General features: G+C 39.7%; 1 protein-coding gene across 1 annotated transcript in view; it reads left to right on the forward strand.

Moving 5' to 3' along the window:
• Positions 1–13,233, forward strand: part of dnah2 (dynein, axonemal, heavy chain 2) — a 70,625-nt gene that overhangs the window by 27,491 nt on the left and 29,901 nt on the right. Inside the window, exons 37-47 of the mRNA XM_030722696.1 lie at positions 15–204; positions 580–760; positions 950–1,077; positions 2,684–2,836; positions 3,925–4,050; positions 4,656–4,874; positions 6,418–6,535; positions 7,221–7,357; positions 8,115–8,252; positions 8,408–8,566; positions 8,803–8,955. Coding sequence (XP_030578556.1) covers positions 15–204; positions 580–760; positions 950–1,077; positions 2,684–2,836; positions 3,925–4,050; positions 4,656–4,874; positions 6,418–6,535; positions 7,221–7,357; positions 8,115–8,252; positions 8,408–8,566; positions 8,803–8,955 — 1,702 coding nt within the window. The remainder of the gene's footprint in view (positions 1–14; positions 205–579; positions 761–949; positions 1,078–2,683; positions 2,837–3,924; positions 4,051–4,655; positions 4,875–6,417; positions 6,536–7,220; positions 7,358–8,114; positions 8,253–8,407; positions 8,567–8,802; positions 8,956–13,233) is intronic.

The following is a 13,233-nucleotide window of genomic DNA, read 5'->3' on the forward strand; positions in this document are numbered from 1 at the left end:
TGCGGCTTGTTCAGGTGTTACATGACGCTGACTACAGCACTCCATCTCCACTATGGAGGCTCCCCTAAAGGCCCAGCTGGTACTGGGAAGACGGAGACGGTAAAGGACTTAGGAAAAGCTCTAGGCATGTACGTCATTGTAGTCAACTGCTCTGAAGGACTGGACTACAAGTCCATGGGACGCATGTACTCTGGCCTGGCACAGGTAGGAAGGAGTGGAGATGATGATACCAGATAATGATAATAATAACTTTAGTTAAAGTTATAAGGATAAATTTAACATAAATCAAAAATGGTACATCAGTGTTTTTCGTGCCTTGAGTAATTACCAGCTGTGATACTCTAGTTAGCATTACTGTAACATGACTGTCAACAGTCAATCAAGATGAAAAACCTTTTTGACTTTAATAAGCACTAGGATGCATTTTCCTTTTTGTGGTGTTGATTGTAGGCAGGCCAGTTAGGGGAAAAAAAAACATAATTTACACAAGTGTTTTTATGAGACTGATTTTTTTTCACTTATCACTGTTCAAAATCATTTTCAAATTTGTGTGTATTTCATTGTGTCCATCTCAAATAGACAGGAGCGTGGGGATGCTTTGATGAGTTCAACCGTATCAACATTGAAGTGCTGTCGGTGGTGGCCCAGCAGATCCGTTCCATTCTGTCTGCTCTCGCAGCTGAACAGTCCAAGTTCAATTTTGAAGGCCAACACATCAGTCTGGTCTGGTCATGTGGCATCTTTATCACTATGAATCCCGGTAGGTCAAAACAATTGTGCAAATGTCACCATGTGTTGGAGATTAACCTATGGAACAAGAGCAGACAGAAGAGAAAGCAGCTATGCTACAGAAATAGTTGAAAACTGTTTTCAGTTTGATATATTTAATGTCACAAAAACCTGTCGTTAACAAATCTAATCAGTTTTCTCCACTTCTGTTTTTCCTGAGGTTATGCTGGTCGTACTGAGCTTCCTGACAACCTTAAGTCCATGTTCAGACCCATATCAATGGTGGTGCCTGACTCTACTCTAATTGCTGAGATCCTGCTCTTTGGTGAGGGCTTCAACAACTGCAAGGTACTAACACTGGATGGAATCTGTATACATTAGTGTTCTTGGAAGATCATAACAGAACAGGTGAAAGAAGGCATTAATGCTATAAGCAAGGTTTGTCTATTAGGATATAAGCCTTAAATATGATCTCAGTTATAAAGGAGATATATTGGAGTTTATCCAGAAACATTAAAAAATTGCATTATAGTATATAACTGATTGGATAAACTGATATCTGTGAGGTCCACAGAGGAAGTAAGTCACAGACTATACTGCAGACACTTACTTTCTGTCCATGTATCCAATTCAGGGTTGCAGGGGACTGGAGCCTGTCCCAGCTGTCATAGGGCAAAAAGGCAGAGTACACCCGGACAGGTCGCCAGTATATCTTAGGGCTACCACAGAGAGAATGACAACCATTAACACTTATGGCCAATTTAGAATCACCAATTAACCTAACTCATATATGCCTTCAGACTGTGAGAGAACCCACACAAGCTCAGGTAGAATATGCAAACTCCACACAGAAAGGCCAGAGCTGGTCAGTGGATTTGAACCCAGGACTTTCTTGCTGTGAGACAGTGGTGCTAATTATTGTACCACCATTGTGCTAAGTTGATATAGGGGCTGGTTTTGCATCTTCCTGAGGTGGAGCTTGTGAAGCATGCCTCTGTTGATGGCCTCTATTCTCCCTCTGGTAAAAGATGAGTGCCCTCTTATTGACCTTATGCAAGCATTGGGGGGAGTGGAAGGGACACTGATTGCAGCTGTCTGTGTGTGAGAGTATAATCCCAGCCTTAGTGTGCAGGCTTGCTACAGATTGATGAGAGGAGGTGACGATTGGTCTGTTTAAAAGAAAAGTACAAGATCCCCCCCCCCCCCTCCCCCCCTTCACACACACACACACAGCTCCGATATATTTTCTAGGCTGAATGGTTCTTTTGCAGTGCAGAATCCTGTTGGGAGCTGCAGTTAACGAAAGTTCTTCCTTCAAGGCACACAATTAAGGATGTTGACCAAGCAACAGTGGCAACAAAAACACACTGGGACTGAAAGAACACAGCCTGTCAGTGCTGCTAAATTTAGAAGTGAATATGGTTGTGTCCTGTGTATGTGCAAGCTGGTTAAAATGGACAGGCCTGCATACAGTACATAAAAGACACTATCTTGGGTAGGACTTGGGTTCCTATTGTTAAAAAATATCCTCATTGAATGCTTATCAACTAATTATGAGTATGTAAATGAGGCATTAGTGAAGCTTAGAGAATAGGAATTATCCATAACTGAATATGAAAAAAATAAGCAAATGAAAGTGGTAATTGGCCATGAGCTGTGAATACTCAGATCCAGTATAGTGCACACAGACAAAAAGAGTAACACAGCTACAGCTTTGGAACAGCTTGAATGGACATTAACACATTTTATTAACCTTGTTTCCTTGCAGCATGAAGATTATATGGGAGCTTATTAATGCTTTGTTCTCCAGAAGAAGCTGTCATTATGGTTAAATAGATGTGCTGTATTTTATGAATTCAGACTCTTTTCTGTCACACTGCAATTTTAATCCTACGTACCCTTCTTCCTTTTTCATTATGCTAATTTTAATTTACCTCTGACGTTGTCCTTTTAGGTCCTAGCTAAGAAAGTGTTCACTCTGTACTCTCTGGTGCTGCAACAGCTGTCCAAACAGGACCACTATGATTTTGGCCTTCGTGCTCTCACCTCGCTGCTTCGCTATGCTGGAAAGAAACGGCGCTCTTGCCCCAATGTTCCTGATGAAGAAGTACGTTTCTCCCTCTCTCCCTCATTACACACACACACACACACACACACACACACACACACACACACACACACACACACACACACACACACACACAAAAAGTGGTTTGAAGACCATTAAAGATAACTTGTGGGAACGTCTAGACAAAAACACATAACAGAAACTACTTGTTATTGTTCACAAACCATGAACCCCACCTCTCCAAGGGGATTAAATATTAATGAAAAATGAAGGTGGTGTATTAGCAAAACAACTGGTTAATCTTTTTCAGAGGTGTTAATCTGAAAGTGTTGGTGGAACTCGCACCTCAACTTGCCAGTTTCATTAAACCGGACATGGCAGGAGTTCCCGTCTCCATCATTAAAGCTTTCATTGCTAATGTGCTAAATGAGCTATTAAAACTTCTTACATCACACGTGTTCGGCAAGGTGTTACTAAGATAAAACTCATCTGTGGCAACAATAAATGAGTGTTCATTTACTTGCTAATGCTAGCTCTGTTTCCACACAAAGTGCACCACATAACTGATCTCAGAGGAGAGAAAGCAGAGCCAGCGGCAGTTTGCCTCACACAGTAATCTCCCATCAGTCCTCAAAGACCAGAGGTTTAGCCACAATGCACATGTGCAAACAACCAGCTGCATGCTGCTGGCCTCGCTACTTGTTGAGCTCCGGCCATTGTTAACAGGACACAGACACACCCATGGAAACACCTACCGCATACAGATTTCATTGGCTCCTTTTTCAAACTGTGTTAATTCTGCTTCCAGAGACGGTAGTCAGCTGAGGCAGCAAGATGGCAGTAATGTAAAGGATGGATGCAAAGAGGCATGAGAGAAGCTTTATGATAGAAAGCTTTCTGAGATGAAAGGAAAGAGATTGCTTTACTGTATGTTTTAATTGATGTCTTTTTTATTTCAATACACGAGCACTGCTTGCCTTGATTACCCTGATGGAATGACACCTCCAGGCTGTGTTGCTGTCTCTCTATTGCTGTCCTGTCAGTCCATCCCTATAAAATGCTCCATGCTTTAAGAGAGAAACTAAACTGAGGGAAAAGCAACTCTCTTCTTGTATCTGTGTTCGTAGATCCTACTAATGGCAATCAAGGATATGAACATTGCTAAGCTGACCTCTACCGACCTGCCACTGTTCAGTGGAATCATTCAAGACTTGTTCCCTGATGTAGAAACACCTGTTATAGACTACGGCAAAGTAAGTTGATCTAGATCAGCAGTCAAGACTAGCATGGGTTTAATATCCAAGTGATAAAAAATGGAAATATTGTGGGAATATTTTTTGTTCTTCCCTGTGTGTAAGATTAAACTAAGAAGATAATCTCCCTTTGAGAATATTCTTGTGCATTATGATTTCATTTTTATTTTATTTCATTTAATCAACATATAAATAATTCTTATAACAACCAAAAGAAAAATCATGAATGAAATGGAGCAGAAAGAAGTATAAAATTATAATATCCTCCCCTCATTCTCACACACACACACACACACAACACACACACACACACACACACACACACACTCACACACACACAACAAAATAAATAAATAAATTTTTGCTATTCAGCTTGGAAGACTGTTAGTGGCATATTTTCAAATACACAAAATTACAGTATACACAACAAAAAATACAAAATACAGTTCCTTTTAGATTATATTTACTTTCTCTTTTAACAGTAAGTCTAAAATAATGTTATACATTATGATTTTTTGTAATGTATCGAATTTTTCTCTGAGTGTTTGCAATATCCCTCAGTGCATCACCAATCACTGACTTACTTGTCTGTCTTTTGCTTGCAGTTGAAGGAAGCCATAGAGGAGGAGCTTCATCAGAGTGGTTTGCAAGTGACACCTTTCACTGTGACTAAAGTCATCCAACTTTATGAGACCAAAAACTCTCGACACTGCTCCATGCTGGTAGGCAAGACAGGCAGTGCTAAGAGTGTTACCTGGAGGACCCTGCAGAATGCCATCACTGCTCTGCATCATAAAGGAGAGCCAGGTTATCAGCTGGTCCAGGTTAGTGTGGGTAGAGAAGAATATATATATTTTATTAACACTGCTGTTATAATCAAAAACAAAGTATTTGTGCCTGCTTGAAGTCTGTATTGTTAATGGCTTAAATGTACTCTGTTACAAACTGTGACACCCAAAGAAGTACAGTGATGAGTGCATGAGGCGCTAAACATTGCAGTGACTGGCAAATGTGAACTAAATGGACTGAACCTGGCTGCTTACTTGAGCATAATCACGAAGAGCTTGCTACAGAGGCTTTTTTTTTTTCCTCGTTTGCATCTTTCTCCCAGACAGACAACTTTGTGTCCATCCAATTTTATTTTATTTGAGGCTGAACCCGCTCTCTGCTGCCACACTGGACACTGAAGCATCATTTCAGGCAGATCTCCTCTTAGTGAAGTAATTAGAAGTCACATAAGATCAGAGTGTGTGACCTGATCCTGCAAGCGCTCACATCACTGAGAAGAAAACTCACAATATGAATTCTCGCTGTACTAGAGAACAGCTACACCTCAGATCTTGTGGATCAAATCTCCACCACTTTTTTCCAAGTAAAGAAACAGAATGTTCACATTTAGCTTAATCCAGCTGAAATTCAGTTCTTACTAAAGCTTATTTTATGCTTGAGAGCTGATGAACGCAAACTGAATGGTCAAAGTTGTCATTTTAATATCTAGATGGTTCAAGGATTCACATCAACTGTTGCATTAAGTAACAAAAAACACAGTTGCCTCTTTCACACCAATTTGTATTTCATCTTATAGTGACTGATCTTTGTTTACCTCAACAGCTGAATATAACCAACTTTTGTATTTCTTTTGTTTAATATAACAATCAAACAAAAAAAAAAATTGTGCTGCTCCTAACAGTCATGTTTTGAATGGGCATCAAATGTGTATTCTTGCATTCTCTCTCACCTCAATGCATGGCTTGGGCTCTGGAACCCATCTCCTGGAGAGGTGTTGGATGCTGTTCCACTCTGGAGTGGTCCTCAGTGAGAGGCAGCAGGCTGGGGGGGGGGCATCCTTGTATCCCCTCTGCTTGCTGCCAGTATGTCGGGGTTTTCCCTGGTGGATGAGAGTTGCTTTCTTGGCTTCGGGTCGGTGAACAGTACAGTGGCAGTGAGACATGGAGGGGCATGACTGGGAGGAGAGGCCTGTCTGATCTGAGTGGTGTTCTGTTATTGGACTTCTGTGCAAACCACAGTTTGTCCATAACGAACACCATGTTCAAACATAAGGATGTGCACATGGCACCAGGACACCCTAGGGTGCAGGTCATTGATTGATTTTGTAAACATATCATCAGATCTGCAGCCATATGTTCTGGACACCCAGGTGAGCTGAGCTGTCAGCTGATCACCACCTGGTGGTAAGTTGGATCAGGTATCGAGGGAGGATACTGGACTGGCCTGGCACACCTATGTGTATAGAGAGGGTGCGCTGGGAATGCCGACTGTCCGTTATTTTAAGACTTGTGGCTGACAGAAAGGATGAGCTGCCATTTTCATTGTCTTTTTTTTAACCTTTCATGTCTTATTTGATAGGACTATCCTCTGAATCCCAAGGCACTCAGTTTGGGAGAGCTGTATGGAGAGAATGACCTCTCTACTAATGAGTGGAGTGATGGAGTGCTGTCGTCCCTCATGAGATCAGCCTGTGCAGGTGCTTACATAAAAAACACACACACTGTGGGGATCGCCCATATCCTATTCTTATTTCTAAAGTGCAGCTGAACTGAAGGAAACTTTATTTTGTTAAAGGAAAATGTTTGATTTGCTCAATTTTTTTTAAGTTATAATGAAAACGGCAAGCTAAAGTATGTTATGCAGCATTGTCTCTGCTTCATCTTATGTAGGGTGAGCTGATTTACAAACATTTATCGGCTTCCCTTCTAACAAGAATCAGAATCTGAAAGAGGATTGCAAGGACAGTAAATAGAACCCTGTGGGTCCAGTACTAAGGAAGGTTGCTTCCTTTTTCCTGCCGGGCATTTGGATTATAGTGAAGCTGTTAGAGAAATAATGAACAGATCTTGCACACAACACTCTGGGTTCAAAGTGTGTCATATAGTATTGCTTTATGAAAGTCAGTGCTTTTATTTATTTTATATTTATATATATATATATATATATATATATATATATATATATATATATATATATATATATATATATATATATATAATTTTTTTTTTAATAAATGAAAATATGAACTATTAAGCAATACACAGACTCCTCAGTGACTTCAAATTGTTGGGAAAATGAATGTTGCTGTATGAAAATTGCCACTATGATTGTTTGTCACATCACCTTTCTGTCACACACTGTATCTCCTGTCCTCACTTAAGATGAGAAACCAGATGAGAAGTGGATTGTGTTTGATGGGCCTGTTGACACACTGTGGATTGAGAGTATGAACTCTGTTATGGATGACAACAAAGTGCTTACGCTCATCAACGGAGAGAGAATCTCTATGCCTGAGCAGGTGAGAACAGATCAGGAAACCAGACTCATGGGTCATTTTTCACCGTTTGACTTTAGACTTTTTATAATAACATCCGTTCTGTTCAAGTGTCGGCGAGAAGGCCATGTTTTGAAACAGTTTCCAAGTGGAAAGCAGCAAAAAAATGCAGGGACTAAAATTGCTCTGTTCTGCAGCTAGGCTGTTTTAGATTCTGTCTAATAAATCCAACTAAGCAAAAGCTCAAACACATGATAAGATTAGTTTTATAAAATTAAGAAGGAGCATTCAAGTGGCTTAATCCTTTTTATCCAGCTCACATATGAAATGGAAGAAAATGGCAGCTTATCATCACCCAGAATAGTCTGTGCTTTATTTGATTAACAGAGGGAAGGAGCTGAATCACACATGCTGACAATAAAGCTGTGTATGTACTGGAAGCGATCCGCTTGTCCACATCGCTTTGAAGCTGACGGCCGCTTGCTTTGAGGACATTCCAGGCTCCGGTTGCCTAGGTGATCCTAGGTGTATTTACTGCCAGGTTATATGTCAAACAGTGGCATCCTTCATTCTCATTGGTAGTCGAAGTGGAAGTTGAGAAAAGTTTGTCTTTGGTCCTGCCCACTTCCCGCTGTCAGCACTTATTTCACCCATAGTCACTGAAGTCTGGGATGTCCTTCACTTTCTGTGGTCTCTGGGTGTCACATTGCTGCCAGTCGCTTCCAGTATGTTTGCAGCTTTAGTATGAATGTGCATAAATAATGCAATGTATTTGTCGTAGGTGTCTCTTCTGTTTGAAGTGGAGAATCTTGCAGTGGCCTCTCCAGCTACAGTGTCTCGCTGTGGAATGGTCTACAATGATTATACGGATTTGGGATGGAGGCCTTTTGTGCAGTCCTGGCTGGACAAACGACACACAGTACAATACAGTCACTCATATGCATGCATTTAATTTAAGAACACATTTACTGCAGGAACATAAGGAAGCCATCAGGAGTAATTTTACTCTTTTGTCTGGCACCATTCTCTTTACTTCCATCTGCTGTTTTTCCATTACTCCATTTCACTTCACAGGCTGAAGTGGACCATTTGAAGCCTTTGTTTGAGAAGTACATAGAGAGAACATTCAGCTTTAAGAAGCGCAACTGTAAGGAGCTGATCCCCATCACCGAACTCAATGGCGTCACCTCTCTGTGCCGCCTGTATGATTCCCTGGCGACATTGAAGAATGGGGTATGACATGAAGAATGTAAAAATGTAACTTCCACTCCAGATTGTAATCCCTTCTGTGGGTAACTACACTACAACAGTGCTTAAATGTTGATCTCTGATAGCACTTGGTGCAACTAAATTAAAAATTGCGACTGAAATTAAGCCATAAAAAAACATGTAATTCAAATTCAAATCCCTGAAATGACATCTCATGAGCATTCTCATTGTGAAAAGTGTAATGTTTCCTTTATCTTCAGGTGAACACTTCAGACACAGAAAACCTGGGCAGGATGGTGCTACTCTGGTTCATCTTCAGCCTCATCTGGTCCATCTGTGCCTCCGTCGATGAGGACGGACGCAAGAGGATGGACAACTTCCTACGGGAGATGGAAGGAACCTTCCCTGCCAAGGTCTTCTGAACAGCATATTTGTTTACACACTCACTTATATTCTCTATCTTCATTACATTGCCTAATGAAGGGAGGGAATTGATCAGTTTCAAGTCTACTTATTTTGCAAATGCTGTAAATGAATAATTTTTTGCAAAAGGTGATAATTTGTAAAGATGATAAGACGTAGATCGACACAAAACCCTGTTTTTCTGAAATTTGCACTCCAACCATTTAATTTTATATATTGGGTAGATGATTGCAGACCTACCGACTTCTTTCTTTTTTTTTTTAATTGTATTTTTATTGACATTCAGCATCCAGAAAATCAATATACATCTATTTCCAACCATATTGCCATGTATCTGTCTGAATGTCCCATTTTTGGGGGAAAGTAATGATAGAATTAAAATAAAAAAAAAAAAAAACCCAGAACTACAAAAATAATAGTACAATGGACTATCAAGAACATGAACGCTTGAGGAGAGGGGGTGGTTGTTTTTGTGAATCATGCATTAAATAAAGTTAACCAAAGTAGTATCAGGTGATATTATATAGTCTATCCATTTCTCCCATCGTGAATCAAATAGATCTGTCTTATATTTATTTCTTCAGTTATTCTCTCCATCCTGTATATGTCCATTGGACTAGTTCTTATATAGCGCTTTTCTACTCAATCAGAGCACTCATACAACCTGTTTGCATTCACCCATGCACTCCCATTCATACAAGCACTTCCATCATTAATTAAGCTAAGTGCTTTTTTAATTAACTAGCATTCACATGCATTCATACTCTGACAGAATGGTCGGAGAGCAACTTAGGGTTAAGTATCTTGCCCAAGGATACATTGGCATGTAGCCTGGAGTAGCCAGGATTCGAACCGCTGACCTTCCGATCAGTTGGTGACCTGCTCTACCTACTGAGCTACAGCCACCCTGAAAATTATAATGTCCATCCACATATTCAAAGTTGCGCTTTCCTGAGTGAGCCATTTTTTGGTAATAGCCTTTTCACCAGCCACTAGTAGGATATTAAACAGATATTTGTCTCTTTTCGGCCATTATTCAGGCACCAGTCCAAAGAAAAGAACTTTACTCTTCAACGGCAGATGACTACCTAAAATGTCTCGTATTGCATTATGTATTCCCTTCCAGTACATTTTAATTGTCTGACAATCCCAAAATATGTGATAATGATTAGCATTCATGCTTCCACAATTTCTCCAACAAGCTAGAGAGTTACCGTTGTACTGAGATTTCTGGTAAGGTGTGATAAAGTATCTAATCAGGCTTTTCCAGCCAAACTCCCTCCAACTTAGTGAGCTGCTGCATTTCCATTGGTACTCCCAGATTGTTATCCATTCTTCCTCCGTTATATTTAATTCTCCCTCTATTTCCCATTTTGTTTTTATATTTTATCGAATGTGTTTTCATGTTCCTAAGCCCTTTATATAAACCTGAAATAATACCTCTGTCTTTGTTTGAATTATATGCTCTTTTAAACAGATCCAGCAGCTGTTTGCTTGATTCTGATATCCTTTTTTTTTTTTTCACTGACAAAGTGTCTCATCTGTAGGTAGCGGTAGAAATCCTGTGTTTCTAATGAGTATTTTTCTTTAAGTATTTCCCCTCATTATCTTGCATACCGCTGTTAGTCCTTTATATGTCCATTCCTTAAATCTTGTATCTAACTTATTTGGTGTAAACTGTGTATCATATGCGCACCACTTAAGAATCAGTATATCTTCTTCTAATTTGAATTTTGTTTTTATGGTCTTCCATATTTTAAGGGTCTGCTTGACCCATGGGTTTTCTATATTTTTTATGAAGCTTTGTAAATTGCTATCCGCTATACTGTAAGTGCTTCTATGGGAATTGGAGTCAGGCCTTCTTTAATGCTTTTCCACTGGGCATCATATGAAGGATTACACCAGTATATCCATCCATCCATTCGCTTCCGCACATCCTGTTAAGGGTCGCGGGGGGGCTGGAGCCTATCCCAGCTGTCATAGGGCGAGAGGCAGGGTACACCCTGAACAGGTCGCCAGCCTGTTGCAGGGCCAACACGGAGTGACAGACAACCTTTCACACTCACATTCACGCACTCAGTCACACCTATGGGCAATTTAGATTAGCCAATTAACCTAACCCCAGTAAGTGCATGTCTTTGGAATGTGGGAGGAAACCGGAGTACCCGGAGGAAACCCACGCAAGCACGGGGAGAACATGCAAACTCCACACAGAGAGAGGGAGAGGCCTGGGCCAAGGTGGAATCGAACCCAGGCCTTCCAGATGGTATTCTAACTGTGAGGCAGCAGTGCTAACAACTGCACCACCGTGCTGCCCCACCAGTATATCATTGGTCTTAATTGTGCTGCCCAATAGTAATCCCTGAGAAAGGGAAGGCCCCATCCTCCCTTCCTTTTTTCCAACTGTAACGTTTTAAATTGGATCCTAGCCTTTTTTCCCTGCCATATGTATCTGGACAGGAGTTTGTCCCATTCATTGAATTGTTTTTGGTCTATTTGTATTGGCAAGGTTTGAAATAAGTATATTAGTTTGGGGGGAGTACTCATTTTTATAGACTCTATTCTTGAACTAAAGCTTAGATATGGGATTAAGTTCCATCTCGTTATATCGTCTTTAATTTTCTTTTGTACTGGTGAATAATTACGTTCAAATAGCTCTGTGAGATTTTTTGATATTAGAATTCCCAAATATTTAAGAAATTCTTCTAATTGCTAATTGATACCTTTTCCTTATTTCTTCTGGTGGGGTATAGTTGTATTTAAGCAGCTGTGTTTTACTTATATTAATTTTATATCCTGATAAGTGGCCAAAATATTCAAACAATAGCATTAATTTAGGTAGAGAGCTTGTTGGTTGACCCAAAAAGACTAAAATATCATCTGCATAGCAGGCTAATTTATGCTCTCTCCCATGGATGTTGATGCCCTTTATTTCTTTATTTTGTCTTAGCTAATGGTTCCAGATATAATGCAAATAATAGTGGTGAGCATGCACAGCCCTGCCTTGTGCCTCTTTCCAACACAAAACTATCTGATAGACCGCCATTAACTTTAACTCTAGCTGTGGGTTCGCTATATAATGCCTGTATTGTTTTAATTATTGTTTCATGTAGCCCAAATCTACGTAGTACTCGATAGAGGAAGCTCCAGTTCACTGAGTCGAAAGCCTTTTCTGCATCTATACTAATTACCATTGCTGCTATTTTATTTTCTTGAATGTGACTAATAATTTGTAATGTTCGTCGTATATTGTCCTGCGTTTGACGTTCTCGTATGAAGCCTGTCTGATCATTGTGTATCAATTTAGGCATGAGCTTTTCCAGTCTCCTGGCCATTATAGAAGTAAATAATCTGTAATCTATGTTCAAAACTGATATTGGTCTGTATGATCCACATTCTAATTTATCTTTATTTTCTTTTGGGATTGCTGAAATTATTGCTTCTTTCCAGCTGGGCGGCGTTTCCGCCTTCTTTAAAGCCCAGTTCAGTGTAGGAAGCATCACTGGTATTAGCTCCTCCTTTAACTCCTTATACCATTCTGCTGTATAGCCATCTGACCCTGGCGATTTGTTTATTTGAGCTTACTTGTTGCCATTTTTAACTCCTCTACTGTTATGTCGTCCCTCATTATTTTATTCTGTTCTTTATTTAACATTGGTAATTCCAGAGAATCCAGAAAATGATCTATTTCTGCTATGCTGCCCCCTCCTTTTTGGAGTACAGCGTCCTGTAGTCTACTTCAAATGCTCCCTGAACTTCTTTTAGTTTACTTTTGATTGTTTTTGTGACTGGGTCTTTAATTTTATGGATTGTATTCTGTGCTATCTTTTTTTTAAGTTTCCAAGCCAGAACTTTCATTGATTTAGATCCGCCTTCATAATATCTTTGTTTAAGAAACATCAAATTTTTCTTAATTTCATGTGTGGTCAAATCTTTAATTTCATTTCTTGTTTTTGTGATTTCCCCCCATAATTCCTGTGTTATTTTTTCCTTATGTTTTTTCTTTAATTCCTTTAGTTTATTCTGCAATTTCTTATTTCTCATCTTTTTCTTGTAGGAAGATAGTGCTATAATTTTCCCTCTCAGTACAGCCTTCATAGCATCCCATAAAATGGGGGAGATACATCTGTGTCATTCATTTCTAAATAGAATTGAATCTCTTTTTTAATCTGTTCTTTTATAAGAGGATCATTGAGAAGACTTGAGTTTAGTTTCCAATTGTTATTTTTTATTTGTAGGTTTAGATCAATGGACAGGTATATGGGTGT

This window comes from Archocentrus centrarchus, assembly GCF_007364275.1.
Source record: "Archocentrus centrarchus isolate MPI-CPG fArcCen1 chromosome 18 unlocalized genomic scaffold, fArcCen1 scaffold_23_ctg1, whole genome shotgun sequence".
NCBI classification, from domain to species: domain Eukaryota; kingdom Metazoa; phylum Chordata; class Actinopteri; order Cichliformes; family Cichlidae; genus Archocentrus; species Archocentrus centrarchus.